Below are 24241 nucleotides of genomic sequence, written 5' to 3'. Positions count from 1 at the left end.
TTAATAATATTAGAGGAGTTAGGTATATAATAAACGGAGTCCTGTAAATATGCTGACAACGTAATGTGTAAATAGTGACTACTAACTACTTCTAAAGGTTAGATACAGGAGGAAAAATACATAATTTCTATTATCATCTGATGAATTTGCAATGGAATTATTTAACATTTCTTCTTCCCTGTTATGCCAAGTTAATTCCAAACAGTCCGGTTTGTTGATGCACCATCAGTAATTACCCCATCGACACGTACTGCGGTCATCATTATTATTATGTTTACTATTGCAAAGATTAAAATCAGAGCAGATAACACATCAAGAATCCACATATTGTGTACTGGGATAAGTAATCGCACTGTAGGCCAACACAATGCATTGCTACCTCACACTGAATTATGTGACATTATGAGAAAATGGCCGGTACTGTCAAGTATCTTTTTACTAACTTTTTTAGTTCGGAAAGAAGGCATCTACGTCATACTATGAAATGAAGTATTGAACTACACCTTCCTGTAATATGACTTACATTCCTTTGTCTCCGATAATCGTAAAATGAGACAGCAGGACGTGAATCCAATACAATATTATCATGTACTTTCCTTTATCTTTCAGCCTAGTAACTACATTGTCGTGTTTTTCCTAGAGAACGACACGTCGACATTCACACGTAAAATTGTAAGGACTCGATAACATCTCATGTTGCAACACACCTTAAGGTATATATTCAACAAGGCAAGCACTGACCATTGTCAGAATACGCCCTACGACAATATGAAGATCATCTGTGTCCTACTGCTCCTGCTGGTGAGTCTTTGCTTTCAAATACTTGTATTTTTTTCATAACTTTCTTCTGCATTCATGCGCCCTAACATAGTACAAGCAATTCGACCTAGTCGATAATTCTCATTGTTGCACGAATATCTCTAACGGCTAGTTAACAAGTAGTCTCATGCCGGAAAAAATTGTGTGTCCAAACGCAAGTACTACTGAAATGCCACCTGTCGATGTTCAGAAAATTATGTAACTCCTACAATCGTGTATTTTGTTTATATCCTACTTATGGTAAGTAAACTTTTATTATTCTCCAGATCTTACAGTTACACAACCTAATCGATCTTAACGGAGAAAAATAGCCATTCTCAATTGGAAAAAAAGAAAAAAAACATGCAAAACTACGACAGTTACAGCAAAAACAAAGAACAAGTAAACCAGATGTCATAGACAATACGTTGTAATGATACAATGATACCCCACACTGGTGGGCATGACAGCACAAAATAAAGAGAACAAGGGGAAGTCAGTCCACTGGCCTGTCGGTCAGCTGAATTAAAAGTACGATTTAAAGGGCAAAGAACGGCAACCCCAGGTTTAAACCACCTCACTTCCTGATGGCACTTGTCATCCGCCTGGACTAGCATCTATTGCATATGCCAGTAAGTCTCTCTGTGGTTACTTCCTACTTATGGCTCTGACAGTAAGAAAGTTTTTGAGGTAGGGCTGGTCTTGAACACGACTGCACACTGGTGTTGTTATTAGGTGAGGAAAGCAATGGCAAAATCTCCTCCGCTGGTTTTGTGCAATTCCTATACCCGCATATCATTCGATGGTGCTGCCAGGCTAATAATCTCCCAGAAACAGAACCAGAAACATTCTCAAGAAATGAAAGTAAATCTCTCTTCTGAAGGTAATATGCTACTTCAGTGACAGAGAGCGAAGATAACTAAAACCGCATCCAGCAGCAAGTTGCGTTTAGTTATCCCCAAAGAGCCAGGGAATGTAGAGAGAAACCACACTCCTCTTATAATGAACGACAATGCAATTAGAAAAAATTCGCTTATCGAAACTCAAATTACAGTCACATAATGGTAACAATAAGAGTAATAATAATAATGAAATTGTATCTGTGTAGAAGGTGCCTGCTGTATCAAAGGGCCTCGGTCACAAGTAAACTGTGACCGAGAAGGATAGCAGACTGATCTCTAAACACACTTGAGTGTCTAGTACGTCCCAATGTGCTATCGCTGGATCCAAACTAATGTCTACCGCGGAAGGAGAAAATTGCTTCACTCCATAAAATAGATAAAGAAATTGCTGAGGGAGGCAATGACGGCTGAGAGGCGAGAATGCGCTGGCTGTGATCGAGAGGCAAAATTCAGAACGGGAAGCAAAAGAGACGCGCGCTACGCGAACAGTTCGAACTAGAAACGCAGCTGTTATCTTTATGTATAATTATCCACACCTTGATTCGTAATTACTCTCAGTTTGGTTTGAATTCATTGCTATTACTGTTCCTTTATACCTCTTTGATATATTCATTCCTTGTACTTATCAGTGTCCTATATCATGGCGGAGATACTTTTTATTCCCTTTATAAACATTGATATTCCTTGTTTTAATGTCGGCACATTTCAAAAAACAAAATGGTGGCACTCATTCCCCGAACGCGTTTCTCCGTTATAATAATTAGTGGATCGCTCTGATGAGTTGTGAGTCCAGGATCTTTGGTCCTTTCCTTATGATGTTATGGGAGCCGGTCGACTTTATACTTAGTATAACTCTTGCCCTTACATTGAGTCGTTTCTGTTTGTTTGTTTGTTTGTTTGTTTGTTTTCTTCCTGTCTTGTTTAATTCCACTTTCATTGAGTAATTGATGCACAATCTATCTCGTTATGTTCTTGATATATGCCCTTCAGCCTCAGTTATTGACAGAAAGAAGAGATACCGAACAACGCCTCCCAGCTTTGACGTATGGTCAAAATACGTTTCTTTCTGACAATAACTGAGGTTGAATTGTTTCTAGATACGGTACGGTACGGAAGTGGCAATAGTCAACAGCATCACTAAAAACTTTCCGGAAGCAGTGAACAGTGAATCGGTATCTGGCTAAATGGCTCCGTGGCTAATTGGTTAGCGTGCTGGCCTTCGGTAACAGGAGTCCCGGGTTCGATTCCCGATAGGGTCGGGAATTTCAACTAGCATTGGTTAATTTCGCTGGCACGGGGCTGGGTGTATGTGTCGACTTCAACACCATTTCATCCTTTTCACGACGCGTGCGTCCCCTACGGGCGTCAAGTCAAAAGACCTGCACTTGGCGAGCCGAGCATATCCTCGGATACTCCCGGCACTAAAAGCCATATGCAATTTCCATTTCAGTGAGTCGGTTTGGAAAGTACGCAACTAAAGTCATAACGAGGTAAACCATCTACTGCACATTATCAACAAGCTACCTGGAGAACAACATAGACTGTGCTGTCGGTGGTAGAAAGGAAACAGTTTACTAACGCAAAATGTGTTCGAAACAACCCGGCTTCAACACAAACAACTGGTTCGAAAAATACCAGAAAAAGAAAAACTACAGGTTTAATGTATTTCGTGTTCGAACTGCAAATATACAGTACTTAATGTAAGGGGACTCGGACCCTAGAAATGATGAAATTTTCGATTTTCAGTTTATTGTGGACAAAAATACTACAGCTTTTCCTCTTTAAAATGACATATCAATATTCCCAGTAGCTCAATTCAAAGTATTAAAACAATATTTTTTAATAATATGTTGTAGTGGGCGTGTCACCACACATAATTTCCATGGATACGTATTCAGTGAAAAGATTCTTATTCATACCTCTGTCTTTCCAAAGTGATTGTATTATGTATGTAGGATATGTTTCTTGTGTTGGCTACATGATTTGATAGGCAATTGTTTTATACCATTGCTTTATTCCTTGGATATTCTTGTTTACATTGAGTAATTTGGTGGTTATTGCAAGTATTGTGCTACTTTTCTGTTGTGTAACTGGAACTTATCAAACATGCCTCGATTTAGTAATAGAGTTTATAAGAAAAAGAAGCCTCCTGGGAGGTACACTAGTGGAACTGTGACAATTTCTCATACCGTAGGTAATAATTCTGAAAATAGTGAGGTTATGCATGAAGTGTTATCGACTCCGGTGCCTAGCACAAGCAAGAAGTTATATGGATCAACTGAAAAATATTCCATTTTATTGGAACAGTGCAGTGAGGATAATGTGAATGAAATAATCAACATTTCATTACTCTCAAAGGCGATAGAGAATTCAGTACTATGTAAGGAATGTTTCAAAATGAGTATGTCACTGACTGTCAAGCGTCACAAAGGACTTGCTGCAGAAATCTGTCTCCATTGTACTGACTGTCATCACAGTGTTCCATTTTGGAGTTCAGAACATGTACAAATAGGCCAAGATGAACCTGGTAGTGAGAAAAGCACGTACTATGATGTAAATATTAGATGTGTTTATGCTCTGAGGTCAATCGGTAAGGGCTCAACTGCAGGTCAAATGTTTTGCGGTGTAATGAATCTACCACCACCACCAAGGAAATTCTCAAAATATAACTTTGTTGTTGGATCCTGTGTTGAAGATATTGCCCAAGAATCCATGAAAGAAGCAGTGGAAGAGGCTGTGGAACTAAATAAAGAAAACCCTGACGCTCAGAATCCTCGGGACCTGACTGTCGCACTAGACGGTACTTGGCAGAAACGCGGTCACACTTCACAAAATGGGGTGATTACGGCGACAAGTGTTGATAGTGGAAAGGTTATAGATGTTATAATTAAATCTAAGCACTGTAGGTGTCCTAAAAGACTAAAGGATGAGCATGAAGACATGTGTCGAAAGAATTACAGTGGATCTAGTGGAGGCATGGAAGTTGCTGGTGTGAAAGATATTTTCAGTCGCTCTCTCCAGTGGTACAATGTCAGATACGTACAGTTCCTGGGTGATGGTGATTCCAAGTCATTTGCTGCTGTATCTGCGCTGAAACCTTATGGAAATGATGTCACCATTACTAAACAGGAGTGCATAGGGCACGTTCAGAAACGTATGGGAGCAAGATTGCGTCGACTGAAGACCACAATGAAGGGCCAGATACTAAGTGATGGAAAACCTTTGGGTGGAGCTAAAAGATTGAGAGATGAGACAATCAACAGACTGCAGAGAGTATGGACTGGCGATAAGGCAAAATACCCACTGTGTTGAGGCAATGAAGAAAGCTGTAATGGCATTGTTCTACCACACCCTATCGACTGACCAGAAACCACTACATGGACTATGCCCAAAGGGACCCAATTCCTGGTGCAAGTACAACAAATATCAGGGATCTGAACGTGTATACACGCATCATCATAGTCTACCAGAAGCTGTCATGAAGACTATAAAGCCAATTTTCCGCGATCTTTCCACAACTGAACTCTTGAAGAAATGTCTCCATGGACGTACGCAAAATCAAAATGAAAGTGTGAATAATGTCATTTGGACCAGAATCCCCAAAAATGTGTTTGTGGAAATATTTATTCTTCATTTTGGTGCATATGATGCCATTGCTACATATAACAAAGGTAACATTGTAAAGTGTGATGTACTGCAGAAGTTGGAAGTGACGCCCGGGAAGTACATGGTCCGTGCTATGATGTCGATGGACAATGAAAGGAAACGGAATGCTGAAAGGAAAGAAAAGGAGTGTGAGAGGCAAGCCAGACAAACAATGAAAGCTGTTAAAAGAAGGCTAGATGAAGAAATGTCTAGTGACAGTGAAAACCCCTCTTATGGTGCTGGACTCCACTAGAAAGCTAATTGAAACTTTGAACCTCGTTTCCCACAAGTTTACTTATTTGCCACATAAGGAACATTTTCTCCTAAACTATTGGAGATACAAACCTCAAATTTTCAGGGATTATAAACAATAACAATATACACCTTTTACCATAGCCTTATTGTTCTACTTAATTGATTATGAATTTTATGTCAAAGAAACTATGTCAAAAATGTGCCGATTATTTTCAGTAACAAAATAATTAGTATCTTTCCAGAAAATAGAAATAAATTAAAATCCCTATGATACATGATGTTAAATAAGTGTATTGTGCTGCTGTAAAAGTTTCATCATTCTGGTGTTAATAGTTTAGAAGGAAATGTTCCTTACATTTAACATTGGCGGTATAGGAAGGTCCGGGTCCCCTTTAAATGTAACATAATTATACAGCGTGAATCTGCCGCGCATTCCAATGTAGTTTTATGCGACCCACAATATTCATCCCGTCCTGAAAACATCTGCCCTGTCGGTATGCTCAGACAACACAACCGGACATCTTGGTATTTACCGCCTCACCATGGTAGGACGCCGTAATGTTATACTCGTATTAAACACTGGAAGACATGCGTGTGCCTTCTAGATCATTTGAACCTGACACGTCGGCGAAACACTAGGTTGCCTAATAGCCACCGAGCTTTGAAAATGGAGCTCTTGGTGTAGCTCCAGATGGTTTGGTTGACATTTATGTTAATGCAGTATTCGCCAGACGGACGGACGTGCAATTGCCCTTGTACTGATGTGTGGATTATTACGAGCTGCCTCCAGAACTGCCTCTTCTGTTTCACCCCATTTAACTGGGCTATCGCGGACTAGTGGCTGGTTGGAAATCACGCAAGCTGTCCTTAGGTGTCTTTCAATAGGACGGAAAGTCATAGCGACCGGGTGTCGCCTGTTGGGATACCTTCCCTGGTACAGACGTAGTGCCTCGCACGCGTTTTGTCTTGCTGTCCCATAAATGAGGAGTACGCCAACGTATTACACTGTGGAAAACATGCCTAATGGCAGCAGATATTACTGTACATTCAAGCTCTAATCAGGGGAGTATGCCAACGTATTACTCTGTGGAAAACATGCCTAATGGCAGCAGATACTACAGTACATTCAAGCTCTAACCAGGGGAGTATGCCAACGTATTACTCTGTGGAAAACATGCCTAATGGCAGCAGATACTACAGTACATTCAAGCTCTAACCAGGGGAGTGTGCCAACGTAGTACTCTGTGGAAAACGTGCCTAATGGCGGTAGATATTACAGTACATTCAAGCTCTAACCAGGGGAGTGTGCCAATGTATTACTCTGTGGAAAACTTGCCTAATGGCAGCAGATACTACAGTACATTCAAGCTCTAACCAGGGGAGTATGCGCACGGCACAAGATGAATAACAGCGTCATTCTATTGTTTTTTCGCAAACGTGGGTCTGTGTTTATGTATTCAAATAACAAACCGAAGCAAAAATACGGTAACGATGCAGGATTCGAACCGCCGCGCCGCTGGTACATTCCGTCGATTGCTAGGCGAATGCCGAATCACATCCGCTACGCTACACTGCTGGAAACATGTTAGTACGATGAGAGCAGAGTACGTACGCCGTCCGGTTCGGTGTTTAATAAACTAATTACTGCCATGTTACCTAGTTTTATGTAGTGACTAGCAAATGTACCCGTGCTTCGCTGCCGTATTCTACAGTATTATATTATACTAGTCCTGGTTACAACGGAGTTGGAGAAGGATCCCTTCCTGCTGAGAGTCACTGTCGATGTAAAATATTAATTATAATGGCAAACACACAATTTTCACGTCGCTACAAATCGACTTTAACGAATATACAGTATACCATGTGGCTCAAGAACGCCGTACTTTCTACTTACAAATGTCCCGCATGCACAAATGATGAATGGGATATCTACCAACTGATTTTCACAGGCGCACTACTGCCAGCGGGTAGGTTACGTCAGAATATGAAGATATAAGAACCAGCCTCTCGCTCGCAGCATGTTACTCAGCGCTACAGGTCTAATGCACCCCTTGCATTAGTAAACATCGTTTTCACCGCATATTTCTAGGCTGGTGTGTGGTACAGCTGTCTGCATATCGGCAATGGCTAGTGTGTTCAGCAGCGACAAATACACAGACTTTATTTTAATCTGGACAACCTGGCCAATGCCCCCTACACACGTATTTCACCGAACAGTATTAGTTTATGTTTCATACAAGCAACTCTATTATCGAGTGGAATGTCTACACGTGTATAAATTAATATGTTATTAAATTTCCTTTTCTGCATCTTTGGCGTGTTTACAAACAGTAGCGGTGATTAGGGGGTGGGGCGAGGAGAGACAGTCGCACCCTCCCCCAACTTTTTGGAATAAACATTACATTTTTTTCCACTTTAGCCAGCTGGAACTGGGAATTATTTATAAAAAGCTGTTTGTACAAGCTTTTTTGTCTTATCTGCTCATTATTTCTTTAATTATTAACTTAATTATTGTCGGAAATACGCACAAAATGCCGTTCATCGCGGCTAATCGATTTTTATAGCGCTGCGGCAAGTAGTGGAGACTTTGCATGTGCTGTGAGGAAGGGTAGTAGGGGTACACATTTTTTGACAAGGTCGTGGACACTGAGTTATAATTCACCCGCTTGCCGCGCGAGTAATATAATGGGAGAGTTCTGGCGCCTCCTCCGCCGCACGCCTCCGCCCGCCTCCGCCGCCGCCGCCGCCCGCGGGAAATTTGAATTTTGGCGGGAAATTTGAATTTTGGCGCGAGATTTGAATTTGTAAACAAAGCCACGTGCTTTTTGACAGCTGTCATCGACAACAACGCAACGCTAACCTCACTGCTGCCATCTTGACGGGCCTAAACCTCACTAGTGCCAACTTAACCTAACTAGCGTGAGGTAAACAAAGCCACGTGTTTTTTGACAGCCACGTGCTTTTTGACAGACAACAACGCATCGCTAACCTCAGTACTGCCATCTTGACGGGCCTAAACCTCAGTAGTGCCAACTTAACCTCACTAGCGCGAGGTAAACAAAGCCACGTGCTTTTTGACAGCCACGTGCTTTTTGACAGATTTGTAAACAAAGCCACGTGCTTTTTGACAGCTCGCATCAACAACAACGCATCGCAAACCTCAGTACTACCATCTTGACGGGCCTAAACCTCAGTAGTGCCAACTTAACCTAACTAGCATGAGGTAAACAAAGCCACGTGTTTTTTGACAGCCACATGCTTTTTGACAGATTTGTAAACAAAGCCACGTGCTTTTTGACAGACAACAACGCATCGCTAACCTCAGTACTGCCATCTTGACGGACCTAAACCTTAGTGGTACCAAATTAACCTAACTAGCGCGAGGTAAACAAAGCCACGTGCTTTTTGACAGCCACGTGCTTTTTTGACAGCTGTCATCCGCCATCTTTAAACTACAAAGCACTGTGCTACCCTCTATATCGCAGTAGCTGTAAAATTAGTCACCTGTCATCGGCAGTGCTGCTATCTTGACGGGTCTAAACCTTAGTGCTACCAACTTAACCTAACTAGCGCGAGGTAAACAAAGCCACGTGTTTTTTGACAGCTGTCATCCGCCATCTTTAATCTATAGAGCACAGTGCTGCCCTCTTTGTGGTGGTGGATAATTTGAAAAATGCTTTTTTGACAGCAGCCATCTTGCATCGCAAACCTCAGTGCTGCCCTCTTTAGCTAGATACCTGTGGTGGCAGGCAATTCCACGTGACAGCAGCCATCTTTAATCAAGAGAGCACCGTGCTGCCCTCTATGTGGTGGCGGCAAATTCCACGTGCTCTTGTTTGGAAACAAACTCACGTGCTTTTCTGACAGCTACTACCCACCATCTTTAATCAACAGAGTATAGTGCTGCCCTCTATGTGGTGGCGGTAAATTCCACGTGCTCTTGTTTGGTAAACATAGCCACGTGCTTTTTTGACAGCTGTCATCCGCCATCTTTAATCAACAGAGCACCGTGCTGCGGGCAATTTCATCACCTATCACCCGCCTTTTTGACAGCCGTCATCCACCATCTTTAATCAACAGAGCACAGTGCTGCACTCTATGTGGTGGCGGCAATTTGAAAAATCTATGTGCTCTTGTTGGGAAACAAAGCCACGTGCTTTTTTGACAGCTGTCATTCGCCATCTTTGAGCACTGTGCTGCGGGCAATTTCGTCAGCTGTCATCCGCCATCTTTGAGAACAGTGCTGCACTCTATGTGGTGGTGGCAAATTCCACGTGCTTTACAAACCTATGCGCTTTTCTGACAGCTGTCATCCGCCATCTTTGAGAACAGTGCTGCCTTCTATGTAGCGGTGGCAAATTCCAAGTGCTTTACAAACCTATGCGCTTTTCTGACAGCCGTCATCCGCCATCTTTGAGAACAGTGCTGCCCTCTATGTGGTGGTGGTAAATTCCACGTGCTTTACAAACCTATGCGCTTTTCTGACAGCTGTCATCCGCCATCTTTGAGAACAGTGCTGCCCTCTATGTAGCGGTGGCAAATTCCAAGTGCTTTACAAACCTATGTGCTTTTCTGACAGCTGTCATCCGCCATCTTTAATCACCGTGCTGCCGGGTGACGGCAAATTCCACGTGCTCTTGTTTGGAAACGAAGCTATATGCAGCTGTCATCCGCCATCTTTAATCAACAGAGCACCATGCTGCTATCATGCGGGTAATTTCGTCATCTTTAATCCGCAGAACACCGTGCTGCCCTCTTTATGGCTACTACCTTAAGCACGTAGTAGCGGGCAATTTGAAAAGTTCTGTTAGCTATCATCCGCCATCTTTGAGCACCGTGCTACCCTCTTTAGCTAGATACCTTTGAAATGTGGTGGTGAAAAATTTTACGCGCTCTTGTTTGGAAACAAACTCACGTGCTTTTTTGACAGCCATCATCCGCCATCTTTAAGCAACAGAGTACAGTGCTGCCCTCTTTGTTGTGGCGGTAAATTCCACGTGCTCTTGTTTGGAAGCAAAGCCATGTGCTTTTTGACAGGTGTCATCTGCCATCTTTAACCAACAGAGCACTATGCTGCTATCATGCAGGCAATTTCGTTAGCTGTCATCTGCCATCTTTTAATGAACAGAGCACCGTGCTGCCCTATGCGGGGCAATTTCGTCGGCTGTTATCCGCTCGCATACCCGCAGTGACACATGTTTAGACTTGAACACACACATACTACTGTTCAAAACTTATTACAACTTGAACTGCATACTAGTGTTCGATGTTGCAGAACACAGCATTGCGAGACTAGAATCAAGCACTGTTTAGAAAAACAAAAAATTCTCTTCTCAACATACTTACTGAGCTGCTCTTCCTGCTCAGTGAAGGTACATCTCTATCGAACGTGCATTGCAAAAGCAAGATTGTAAAACATAACAAGACTAGAATCGAACACTGCACTTGATGTTAACTTCAACATGTGATTAGAACATTAAATCAGGTTCAAACATAGCAGGACTAGAATCGAACTCTTCCTACTCTTTCAAGGTACACCTCTATCGAACATGCATTGCAAAAAACAAGATTGTAAAACATAACAAGACTAGAATCAAACACTGCACTCGATGTTGTTGACTTCAACATGTGATTAGAACATGAAATGAGATTAAAACATAGCAAGACTAGAATCGAACATTGCACTCGATGTTGTTAACCTTAACATGTAATCAGAACATTAATTGAATTGCTCAAAACACTAGATAAGTGATCAAGACTAGAATCCAACACTGCACTCGATGTCATTAACCTTAACATGTGATCAGAACATTAATTGATGTGTATAACTTCCTTTACCTTTACTTACTCTGTCAAGGTACATCTTTATCGAACATGCATCGCAAAGCGAGAGTGTGCAAGTTTAGACTTGAATACATACCACTGTTCAAAAAACATATATACACATACAATAGTGCGATGTTGTAGTACACTATATTACAAGACTAGAATCAAGCGGAGTTTAGGAAAAAATCTCTTCTCAACATACTTACTGTGCTAGACGATAACATACTTACGAATTTAATCAACATCTTCTTTCTTGCTCTTATTCTTCTTCGAGAGGAAGGAGTAGGAGGAGAAGGTAATACCTAATCTAAAATAAAAGAATATGCCAATTCTACAGTATTTATTCACATCTTGTATGTACTAGTTTTATCATGAATGATTTTACTTGTAGTGATGTTTGCATACTTTTGCTTTCTCGATGTAATTCTTGTATGTACATGCTTTTACGCATCAGTAAAACTAATAACACAAGATTTGTTCTCTATGCCGTGATATATAATGAAAATAGAACGTTGATTTAGTTCTTCTATTTCTAAATCAGTTAGCACGCTAAATCTATTAGGTAAAAAAACTTGAAAGTCTTCGCAGACACATAAAATCCTTTCTCCAAATTTCGTTTTTAATCTTCGTAGTGAAATTACTTTAAATTGCTCATTTAGCGGTAGACTTGTTAACGGCTTGGTAGTTGGAGTTGAAATATGACCTAGCTGGTTAATCTTCTCCATGGTTTTTCTAAAAAGAATAAATATATAAATGTAGCGTTAGCACTTGCATCACACATAGTAATAATAGGATATAAAAGGGTAAGTGTGCTAGCCTAGAGTTACGATGTTCGGAAGAAAGTAAGTTTCAACCTATAGAGGTCAGACATGGCTGTGAGTTTGACATTATAAGATTAACCTCTTGTACAGCATGAAAGATTGAAGAGAATAACTATTTATCTATAGACTAAAGTTGCTATGTTCGGAAGAAAGCAAGTTTCAACCTATAGAGGTCAGACATGGCTGTGAGTTTGAAATTATAAGATTAACCTCTTCTACAGCATGAAAGATTGAAGAGAATAACTATTTATCTATAGACTAAAGTTGCTATGTTCGGAAGAAACCAAGTTTGAACCTGTACAGGTCAGACATTGCTGTGAGTTTGAAATTATAAGATTAACCTCATCTACAGCATGAAAGATTGAAAGAGAACAACTATTTATCAATAGACTAAAGTTGCTATGTTCGGAAGAAACCAAGTTTGAACCTGTACAGGTTAGACATTGCTGTGAGTTTGAAACTATAAGATTAACCTCTTCTACAGCATGAAAGATTGAAGAGAACAACTATTTATCATTAGACTAATGTTACGACGTTCAGGAGAAACCAAGTTTCAACCTATAGAGATTAGACATTGCTGTAAGATTGAAATTATAAGATTAACCTCTTCTATGGCATGCAGATTAAAGAAAATAACTATTTATCAATAGACTAAAGTTACGGTGTTCGAAAGAAACCAAGTTCCAACCTATAGAGGTTAGACATTGCTGTAAGTTTGAAATTATAAGATTAACCTCTTCTATGGCGTGAGGATTGAAGAGAATAACTATTTACCAATAGACTAAAGTTACGATGTTCAGAAGAAACCAAGTTTGAACCTGTACAGGTCAGACATTGCTGTGAGTTTGAAATTATAAGATTAACCTCATCTACAGCATGAAAGATTGAAAGAGAACAATTATTTATCAATAGACTAAAGTTGCTATGTTCGGAAGAAACCAAGTTTGAACCTGTACAGGTTAGACATTGCTGCGAGTTTGAAACTATAAGATTAACCTCTTCTACAGCATGAAAGATTGAAGAGAACAACTATTTATCATTAGACTAATGTTACGACGTTCAGGAGAAACCAAGTTTCAACCTATAGAGATTAGACATTGCTGTAAGATTGAAATTATAAGATTAACCTCTTCTATGGCATGAGGATTGAAGAGAATAACTATTTACCAATAGACTAAAGTTACGATGTTCGGAAGAAACCAAGTTTCAACCTGTACAGGTCAGACATTGCTGTAAGTTTGAAATTATAAGATTAACCTCTTCTATGGCATGAGGATTGAAGAGAATAACTATTTACCAATAGACTAAAGTTACGATGTTCAGAAGAAACCAAGTTTGAACCTGTACAGGTCAGACATTGCTGTGAGTTTGAAATTATAAGATTATCCTCTTCTATGGCATGCAGATTAAAGAAAATAACTATTTATCAATAGACTAAAGTTACGGTGTTCGGAAGAAACCAAGTTCCAACCTATAGAGGTTAGACATTGCTGTAAGTTTGAAATTATAAGATTAACCTCTTCTATGGCATGAGGATTGAAGAGAATAACTATTTACCAATAGACTAAAGTTACGATGTTCAGAAGAAACCAAGTTTGAACCTGAACAGGTTAGACATTGCTGTGAGTTTGAAATTATAAGATTATCCCCTTCTATGGCATGCAGATTAAAGAAAATAACTATTCTATCAATAGACTAAAGTTACGGTGTTCGGAAGAAACCAAGTTCTAACCTATAGAGGTTAGACATTGCTGTGAGTTTGAAATTATAAGATTATCCTCTTCTATGGCATGCAGATTAAAGAAAATAACTATTTATCAATAGACTAAAGTTACGATGTTCGGAAGAAACCAAGTTTTAAAGTTACGATGTTTTAGAAGAAACCAAGTTTCAGCCTGTTGAGGACAGACATAGCTATGTGCGCGTGTTTGAAATTATACCCCGTCTATAGCGTGAAGATTGAAGAGAACAACTATTTATCAATAGACTAAAGTTACGATGTTCGGAAGAAACCAAGTTTCAGCCCGTTGAGGATAGACATAGCTATGTGTACGTGTTTGAAATTATACCACGTCTATAGTATGAGGATTGAGGAGAACAACTATTTATCAATACTCTAAAGTTACGGAAGAAACCAAGTTTCATCCCGTTGAGGGCAGACATAGCTATACCTCGTCTATAGTATGCAAGAACAACTATTTATCAATACTCTAAAGTTACGGAAGAAACCAAGTTTCAGCCCGTTGAGGGCAGACATAGCTATACCTCGTCTATAGTATGCAAGAACAACTATTTATCAATAGACTAAAGTTACGATGTTCGGAAGAAACCAAGTTTCAGCCCGTTGAGGGTAGACATAGCTATGTACACGTGTTTGAAATTATACCACGTCTATAGCGTGAGGATTAAAGAGAACAACTATTTATCAATACTCTAAAGTTACGGAAGAAACCAAGTTTCAGCCTGTTGAGGGCAGACATAGCTATGTGTGCGCGTGTTTGAAATTATACCACGTCTATAGCACGAGGATTAAAGAGAACAACTATTTATCAATAGACTAAAGTTAAGATGTTTTAGAAGAAACCAAGTATCAACCCGTTGAGGTCAGACATAGCTATGTGTACGTGTTTGATATTATACCACGTCTATAGCATGATGATTGAAGAGAACAACTATTTATCAATAGACTAAAGTTACGATGTTCGGAAGAAACCAGCTTTCAACCCGTTGAGGTCAGACATAGCTATACCTCGTCTATAGTATGCAAGAACAACTATTTATCAATAGACTAAAGTTACAATGTTTTAGAAGAAACCAATTTTCAGCCTGTTGAGGGCAGACATAGCTATGTGCGCGTGTTTGAAATTATACCACGTCTACAGTATGCGGGTTAAAGAGAACAACTATTTATCAATACTCTAAAGTTACAGAAGAAACCAAGTTTCAGCCTGTTGAGGGCAGACATAGCTATGTGTGCGCGTGTTTGAAATTATACCACGTCTATAGCACGAGGATTAAAGAGAACAACTATTTATCAATAGACTAAAGTTATGATGTTTTAGAAGAAACCAAGTATCAACCCGTTGAGGGCTGACATAGCTATGTGCATGTGTTTGAAATTATACCACGTCTATAGCGCGAGGATTAAAGAGAACAAATATTTATCAATAGACTAAAGTTATGATGTTTTAGAAGAAACCAAGTTTCAACCCGTTGAGGTCAGACATAGCTATGTGTACGTGTTTGAAATTATACCACGTCTATAGTATGCGGTTTGAAGAGAACAACTCAATTGCTTAAAGTTATGATGTTTTAGAAGAAACCAAGTTTCAACCTGTTGAGGGCAGACATAGCTATGTACGTACCCCGCGTGAGGATTAAAGAGAACAACTATTTATCAATAGACTAAAGTTACGATGTTTTAGAAGAAACCAAGTTTCAACGAATAGAGGTCAGACATACCTTAAAATCTTCGCGCTGCAAACTGTTACTCGGATGTATAAAATGCGTGCGTTCGAGCCTGAAACTCGAATGATAATATTCTGGTCGTACCTAAAAAAAAAAAGAAGAAACATATATGAATGTAGTGTAGGGTGCATCATCTAACCTAATTATCTTTGCAACTCAAAGTTCGAAAACATACCTTTAAAAAAATGCACGTGCTGCAGGCTGTTACTGGGATGAATAAAATTGCGTACTTTCGAACGGTACCTAAAAAAAAGAATAAACATATATGAATGTAGATGTCCAGCGTAGAAGTTGCTTTGCAAATAAAAAAGTAACTAACAGTTCTACCTTACCTTAAGATAAAGGCTGAAGAATAATATTCACAGCAGACGGGAGATGTGTGTGTGTGTACGTAATAAACGCATACAGAGAACTGTGAGCACTTCGCGCAGACTGCAGCGGCTAAATATTCTGCTTGTTACCAAGCGGATGTGGAAAAATCGCTGAGCTGACAACTGCGGTACAGTCGGAACGAATGCAACAAGAGCTCCCACCTGCAGGCTGACATATTCGAACCTCCTGTTGATGCCGAGGTGTCAGAATTTAAGAGTTCGATCCTTGGAAAGTTAGCGTGTGATCCTCGACTTCTCGAGGGTACATACGCGGTATTCCTTACCTGTAGGTATCGAGCTAAAGCTAGATCATGTAATGACGATCGCGCAGGCCCCTCGCCTAGCATTTACGGCTTCTAGTTCGAACCCGCTATCTACCGAAGTAGCGAGAATGATTGAAGAATGTTGAGGGTGATTCATTTGTCGGATGGAGGCGTTAAGCTATGTGCAGACTTCTTCTAGTCGGGGTACGCGATTCAAATCCTGGTAACTTATGCCGTCGGGAAGGGCATCCGGCTAGATCATGCAATGACGATCGCACAGGTCCCTCGCCTAGCATTTACGGCTTCCAGTTCGAACCCGCTATCATCCGAAGTAGCGAGAATGATTGAAGAGTGTTTGAGTGTGATTCATTTGTTGGATGGAGGCGTTAAGCTGGCTTCTTCGGTAGGAGTAGGCTATGTCGGGATATCGATTTAAAATCCTAGTCAGGAGGGGCAACCGGTCGTATAAAACTATGGTGTGAGGACGTTAAACCTTGTGCAGACTCCTTCGAAAATGATTTTTTGAGTACAAGACTTGACGGTGATTCATTTGTCGGATGGAGGCAATAAGCCTTGTGCAGGCTTCTTTGGTAGGAGTAGGCTATGTGTCGGTACCGGGATATCTAGTTATAAAACCCGCTACAACAAATTTATCGCGTATACTGCGATTTAAAATCCTAGTCAGGAAGGGCAGCCGGTCGTAAAACTATGGTGTGAGGCGGGGTGTGCAAGAAAGCCAGCATTAAGTAAGGGCTGTTGATGGGGGCGCGTTAAACTTTGTGCAGGCTCCTTCGAAAAATGATTTTTGAGTACAAGAGTGTTGGTGGTGATTCATCTGTCGGATGGAGGTAATAAGCCTTATGCAGACTTCTTCGGTAGGAGTAGGCTAGAATCGAACTCGGACCTCCGGGGGTAGCAGCTAACTACTACACCACAGAGGAGTACTATTTCAGAATATTTTACAACCTTAATTAGTACTGTGTTTTAAGAGCTTACATGCTACTCAGCTAAGAAGACGTTCGCGAGTTACAAGCACGCCGTGTCCTCGTTCAAGGTTGAGCCGGAAGATACGTGTACAATTTCAGCTAACACATGCATTCCACACAACTCGCTCAGAATGACTGTGCCGATACTTCGAGGACTGTAGAACAAATCTATAGCCTACAGTATGCATGCCTCTCACCCGGTAGTCTCGGGTTCGATTCTCTTGGGAATAAAAATGTGTTTAAATCACATGAATTTGTTGAGTTGTCCTTCCTGATGCATAACTAGCAGTATCTAACCTCATACACTATAGTTTTCAACCGGTTGCCCTTCCCGACAACTCGGATTAAGAATCTGTTTTACAACGTCTAACACGGGAATCGGGGATTTACAGCTAGATGCACTTCTTAGATTTTAAATCACGAACTATTGTTTTACGTCCGAATGCCCTTCCTGACTAAGATTTTTAAATCGCAAGAATTTGTTGAGTTGCCCTTCCTGACGCAAAACTAGCAGTATCTAGCCTCTTACATCATACACTATAGTTTTCAACCGGTTGCCCTTCCTGACGTCAAAGAACTCGGATTAAGAATCTGTCGAGAATCAGGGGTTTTACAGCCGAATGCCCTTCCCGACTAAGATTTTAAATCGCATGAATTTGTTGAGTTGTCCTTCCTGACGCAAAACTAGCAGTATCTAGCCTCTTACACTATTGTTTTCGACCGGTTGCCCTTCCTGACAACTCGGATTAAGAATCTGTCGAGAATCGGGGATTTACAGCTTAAAGATGGCGGATGACAGCTGTCTGAAAAGCATATAGGTTTGTAAAGCACATAGAATTTACCGCAACCACATAGAGGGCAGCACGGTGATTAAAGATGGCGGATGACAGCTGCACATAGCTTCGTTTCCAAACAAGAGCACGTGGAATTTGCCGTCACCCGGCAGCACGGTGATTAAAGATGGCGGATGACAGCTGTCAGAAAAGCACATAGGTTTGTAAAGCACTTGGAATTTGCCACCGCTACATAGAGGGCAGCACTGTTCTCAAAGATGGCGGATGACAGCTGTCAGAAAAGCGCATAGGTTTGTAAAGCACGTGGAATTTACCACCACCACATAGAGGGCAGCACTGTTCTCAAAGATGGCGGATGACGGCTGTCAGAAAAGCGCATAGGTTTGTAAAGCACTTGGAATTTGCCACCGCTACATAGAGGGCAGCACTGTTCTCAAAGATGGCGGATGACGACTGTCAGAAAAGCGCATAGGTTTGTAAAGCACGTGGAATTTACCACCACCACATAGAGTGCAGCACTGTTCTCAAAGATGGCGGATGACAGCTGACGAAATTGCCCGCAGCACGGTGCTCAAAGATGGCGGATGACAGCTGTCAAAAAAGCACGTGGCTACGTTTCCAAACAAGAGCACGTGGAATTTACCGCCACCACATAGAGGGCAGCACTATACTCTGTCGATTAAAGATGGCGGGTGGTAGCTGTCAAAAAAGCACGTGGCTATGTTTACCAAACAAGAGCACGTGGAATTTGCCGCCACCACATAGAGGGCAGCACTATACTCTGTTGATTAAAGATGGCTGCTGTCACGTGGAATTATCTGCCACCACAGGTATCTAGCTAAAGAGGGCAGCACTGAGGTTTGCGATGCAAGATGGCTGCTGTCAAAAAAGCATTTTTCAAATTATCCGCCACCACATTTCAAAGGTAAGTAGCTAAAGAGGGCAGCACTGTGCTCAAAGATGGCGGATGACAGCTGCACGTGGCTTTGTTTACCTCGCACTAGTTAGGTTAAGTTCTTAGCATTAAGGTTTAGACCCGTCAAGATGGCAGCACTGCCGATGACAGGTGACGAATTTTGCAGCTACTGCGATATAGAGGGCAGCACAGTGCTCAAAAATGGCGGATGACAGCTGTCAAAAAAGCACGTGGCTGTCAAAAAACACGTGGCTTTGTTTACCACGCGCTAGTTAGGTTAAGTTGGTACCACTAAGGTTTAGGCCCGTCAAGATGGCAGTACTGAGGTTAGCGATGCGTTGTTGTCTGTCAAAAAGCACGTGGCTTTGTTTACAAATCTGTCAAAAAGCACGTGGCTGTCAAAAAGCACGTGGCTTTGTTTACCTAGCGCTAGTTAGGTTAAGTTGGCACTACTGAGGTTTAGGCCCGTCAAGATGGCAGTACTGAGGTTAGCGATGCGTTGTTGTCTGTCAAAAAGCACGTGGCTGTCAAAAAACACGTGGCTTTGTTTACCTCACGCTAGTTAGGTTAAGTTGGCACTAGTGAGGTTTAGGCCCGTCAAGATGGCAGTACTGAGGTTAGCGATGCGTTGTTGTCTGTCAAAAAGCACGTGGCTGTCAAAAAACACGTGGCTTTGTTTACCTCACGCTAGTTAGGTTAAGTTGGCACTAGTGAGGTTTAGGCCCGTCAAGATGGCAGCAGTGAGGTTAGCGATGCGTTGTTGTCGATGACAGCTGTCAAAAAGCACGTGGCTTTGTTTACAAATTCAAATCTCGCGCCAAAATTCAAATTTCCCGCCAAAATTCAAATTTCCCGCGGGCGGCGGCGGCGGAGGAGGAGGCGGGCGGAGGCGTGCGGCGGCGGAGGTGCCGCTGAACTCTCCCATTATACTACTCGCGCGCATCCAAAATCTGGCAGTCTCGTTTAGTGTATGTTAGTTTCTTAGTTTGTATTCAAATACTAAATGATTTTAATTGCATAATCATGCCGTACTTCTATTTAATTGTACCGGGCGAGCTGGCAGTGCGGTTAGGGGTGCGCTGTATCGCTGAATAACTTGCTGCGAGCGAGAGACTGGTTCTTATCTCTTCATATTCTGACGTAACCTACCCGCTGGCAGTAGTGCGCCTGTGAAAAATCAGTTGGTGGACATCCCATTGGAATAAACATTACATTTTTTCCACTTTAGCCAGCTGGAACTGGGAATAACTTGCTGCGAGCGAGAGACTGGTTCTTATCTCTTCATATTCTGACGTAACCTACCCGCTGGCAGTAGTGCGCCTGTGAAAAATCAGTTGGTGGACATCCCATTCATCATTTGTGCATGCGGGACATTTGTAAGTAGAAAGTATAGGTCGACATACGAAGTATATCATGTTTTCAATATTGCAAACCTTCATTTACAGATTAACTGCTGCTAAATGTTACATCATATCGACAAACTGATTGTACCATAATAGGCCAAATTTAGCGGTCTAAATGCCTGGTGTTAAGACACTTTCTCCTGTCTCATCTATTTATGGGTAAAATTGAGTTAGTAACGTTGAATTGGGTGAAATTTGGGTAAGGTTTACTCACAGTACACTACATTTTGGTACTAATATGACTTCTACAAGCATAGAATTCGGCTCACGTATGGATATTGGGTGGGTCAATGTTCTTGCAGAATTAGATGATTCTACCTTTCGTAAATGTGATTCGAGGTACGAATTATACGTGTACAAAGAGCAAAATGTAGGTATAATCGAGAAATTGAGACAAATCTAAAATATAAGGAAGAGAGATACGACCAAACGTCATAGCCCTGAAGATAGTGTAGATCAACCCGAAACAAAGGGGCAGCAACATAAGCTGGCACAAACAGGAAGTGAAACCTGAAAGAGAGTCACCAAGAACCCGTAGAAGGAAATTCATACCTGGTACCAATTAATTAAAGCAAGAAAAACCCATGTTTAGAGAATTTAAATCAAAAGAATTTATTTAGTAAATTAAACCTTTTAAAATGTTAGGAAGAAAAACTATCAACGCAGGAAAAATTAAGAAAGTAAAGATTAACTTGAATTAACATACCAAGTAAAACATAATTTAAAATCTATCGTGGTCGACCACCGGAAAATAAAAGAAATGATTTCATAAACAAGTTAGGCCTCAACATACCAGTGAAAATGATGAGATTAAAACTAATATCAGTTCACAATGAACCTATTTAAAACCCCTTCTGAACCACAGAGTTCTCACCGAGGGATAAAATAAATGGCAGTGGAGATAAAATAAACACAACGACACTTTATACCCGGTAGAAAAGGAAAAATAACCGGATATTTAAAATAAAATTTCTCCCAACGTGAGAACGAGGTCACAAAAGGTAAGGAAAATCAAACAGAATTAAATATCATCACATCAAGACGGTAGCAACTGGCAAATCAACCAACAGCGTCCACGATCAGGGAAAAGGTCTCTCAATATTCGTGTCAACAATCCTCGAAAACCAAACGTTGGCATAGTAACACACTAACGCCATGTATCAAGCATGGCAAAAGGTAACCACGGAAACCGAAAACCGTACAAACAAGGGAAAAGAAAAATAATACCAAGGAACCCAGAAAAACAAGCGAAATATTTTAAAACCAGACCCAGAAAGATAAAATGAATTACTGCCCACTTAGTTAGAACTCAAATGGTTTAAAACTGACTCACTTGGGGTGTTTTGGTAGGGTAGCAAATTTAGATATTACAAGGTGTATCAAAGATTTTTCACAAAAGCATAAGGTATTCAAACTTCACCCCGATACATCTTAATTCTTTTAACAACACGAAAAGTTACAATATAAGATGATGATAATAATAAGGTTTTAATTTTTTTTTAAGAGACGAGATCTTGCTTTGTCAGAAATTTAGAGTCCTCAATCAGCACCAAACAGATAGGCTACTTAAATTGATCAAAGCTGAAGAGAAGAAGATTCTTAGAAATGCCGAAAATCTTCATTGAATGGGGATGAAGCCAACACGCCATTTTTAAACACTTTCTTTCTGGATGAAGAAGCCAAGCAAAATTAAGCATACAAACCAGAGCGTTGGTAGAAAGTTTGAAAACATAGTGAGGGCAAAGGGAGAAGCCCTCTCACAATATTCTTGCGAAACTCGTTCGCAGCAGAGAGACGACAAACGTAGGTTCATCTCCGCCCACTTTCTTCTCAATAATAATGCTCGCGCCTACCACAAGAATCGGCAATGAACTTTCTTCCTAAAGGTGAGCTCTAATTGGTCAAGGGGCGGAGCATCGTAGTTCGAGCTCACAGCGCAGATGTCAGGACGTACAGGGAGCTTTCAACGTTCAGACTAGGGCGCTAACACACAGTAGTAGTGAAGAATCAAAACTCGAAGTACGAAGAAACAGAATAGAAGAAAATATCACGAAAGTAGAGTTAATTTGACACAATTTCCACGCCGTTTAGACCACATCGAAAACGTTGAGAGGAGGAGAAGTAAGAAAACGACATCTCCATGTCAGATAGTTTACCGTGGTTTGCCATTTTCACACCAGGCAAATGCTTGGGCTGTACCTTAATTAAGGCCGCGGCCGCTTCCTTCAAACTCGTAGGCTTTTCCTATCCCATCGTCGCCATAAGACCTATCTGTGTCGGTGCGACGTAAAGCAATTAGCAAAAACTCAGATTGTCCCATCCGTTTTGTGATAAGACTTACCGTTTAGCCGCCAAATACCTCGAAAAAAAGGTCTGCACCGATATTAAAATGGCCTCAATATTCTGAATTTCTCGGGGGTAAAAAGTGAAATATTTAAAGATCTTCGAAGCTTTCCGTCCATTACAGGATATGACATGTAATTATTCCAAAATGGAATTTTCTTGCTCGTCTGGAAGACTGTGCCTCAATCTCGCTTTGGGGGATAGGTTAAAATGAGGACCTTCAGGAAACTAAAGCTAAGACATATGCAGATGGTCATTATTACACCTGAAACGGATAACTGCACGAAAAATTCGCCAAAATAGTCAATGTACAGACACACGATCGGTACGATTTTATTTGTATAGATTCCCCTCCTTCGTTACACCCGGTCACAAGGCACTACACTTTAACATAGTTACGGAACGTTGCTACATGCTTTCAAGGCGTCATGTTTTGCAAACGGATGATATAACATCGCTATGGTTCAGAATCGTGTACAAAATGTGGTCACTGAACTACAGTACCATACAGTTCGCCTGCAGGCCAACAGCACCACTAAAACTGTGTGCACGTTAGTTGGGCTGCAGCAAACGATATTGGAAGGCGCTGCTGAATCACACTGTACCCTTTTGCGTTAGATTGTTTTGCAGTGTTCACTTGCTACAGCTGTTTGTAGTGCAGAAATTAATTAGGACTGGAGCAGAAAGCACACGCTTAAAGGAAATCAAAAGTTTAAATAGGGCCTAGTAATCCACGGTGGCCGATGTATCCCGTTTTTCATGCTTGTATTCTGGTCATCCTGTCTTAGGATTGTTATCGCCTCCTCCTCCTGTGTGATTCGTAAACTAGAAGATGTTGATTATAAAACAATCGTGTGGTAAATTTGACCAGATTATCGTATTTTATCCTTTCCTAAAACGAGAATCCCCTCGGTATGTCCCAACATTAACTTCCCCATTAGAAAATTCATTTTCGGTGTCGGTTTTATGATCATATGCAAAATATCACCTTCTCCCGCCTCATCTCCACTACCGAGCTCGATAGCTGCAGTCGCTTAAGTGCGGCCAGTATCCAGTAATCGGGAGATAGTGGGTTCGAACCCCACTGTCGACAGCCCTGAAGATGGTTTTCCGTGGTTTCCCATTTTCACACCAGGCAAATGCTGGGGCTGTACATTAAGGCCACGGCCGCTTCCTTCCCATTCCTAGGCCTATCCTATCCCATCGTCGCCATAAGACCTATCTGTGTCGGTGCGACGTAAAACAAATAGCAAAGCATTTCCACTAATTTCGTCTTTATCATTGGTCTCTGGTTATCTTACTATATATATTTCATTGTGTGTGTGTGTGTGTGTGTGTGTGTGTGTATTACATCTCCTCCTAAACCACTGCAGCAATTTCAACCAAACTTGGTACACTTATGATTTAGTGTCAGGAGACAAACCGCACGGGGTAAGACACCCCGAGTACC

General features: G+C 41.1%; 1 protein-coding gene across 1 annotated transcript in view; it reads left to right on the top strand.

Annotated features, from left to right (window-relative positions):
- Window positions 1-746: 746 nt before the first annotated feature.
- The window catches only part of LOC136886015 (hemolymph lipopolysaccharide-binding protein), an 84814-nt gene continuing 61319 nt past the window's right edge, over window positions 747-24241 (top strand). The window contains exon 1 of the mRNA XM_067158726.2: window positions 747-801. Coding sequence (XP_067014827.2) covers window positions 769-801 — 33 coding nt within the window. The 5' untranslated portion in view covers window positions 747-768. The remainder of the gene's footprint in view (window positions 802-24241) is intronic.

Source organism: Anabrus simplex, chromosome X (assembly GCF_040414725.1).
Source record: "Anabrus simplex isolate iqAnaSimp1 chromosome X, ASM4041472v1, whole genome shotgun sequence".
NCBI lineage: Eukaryota > Metazoa > Arthropoda > Insecta > Orthoptera > Tettigoniidae > Anabrus > Anabrus simplex.
Note: the sequence above shows the minus strand (reverse complement) of the source record. Positions and strands in the feature narration are given on the sequence as shown.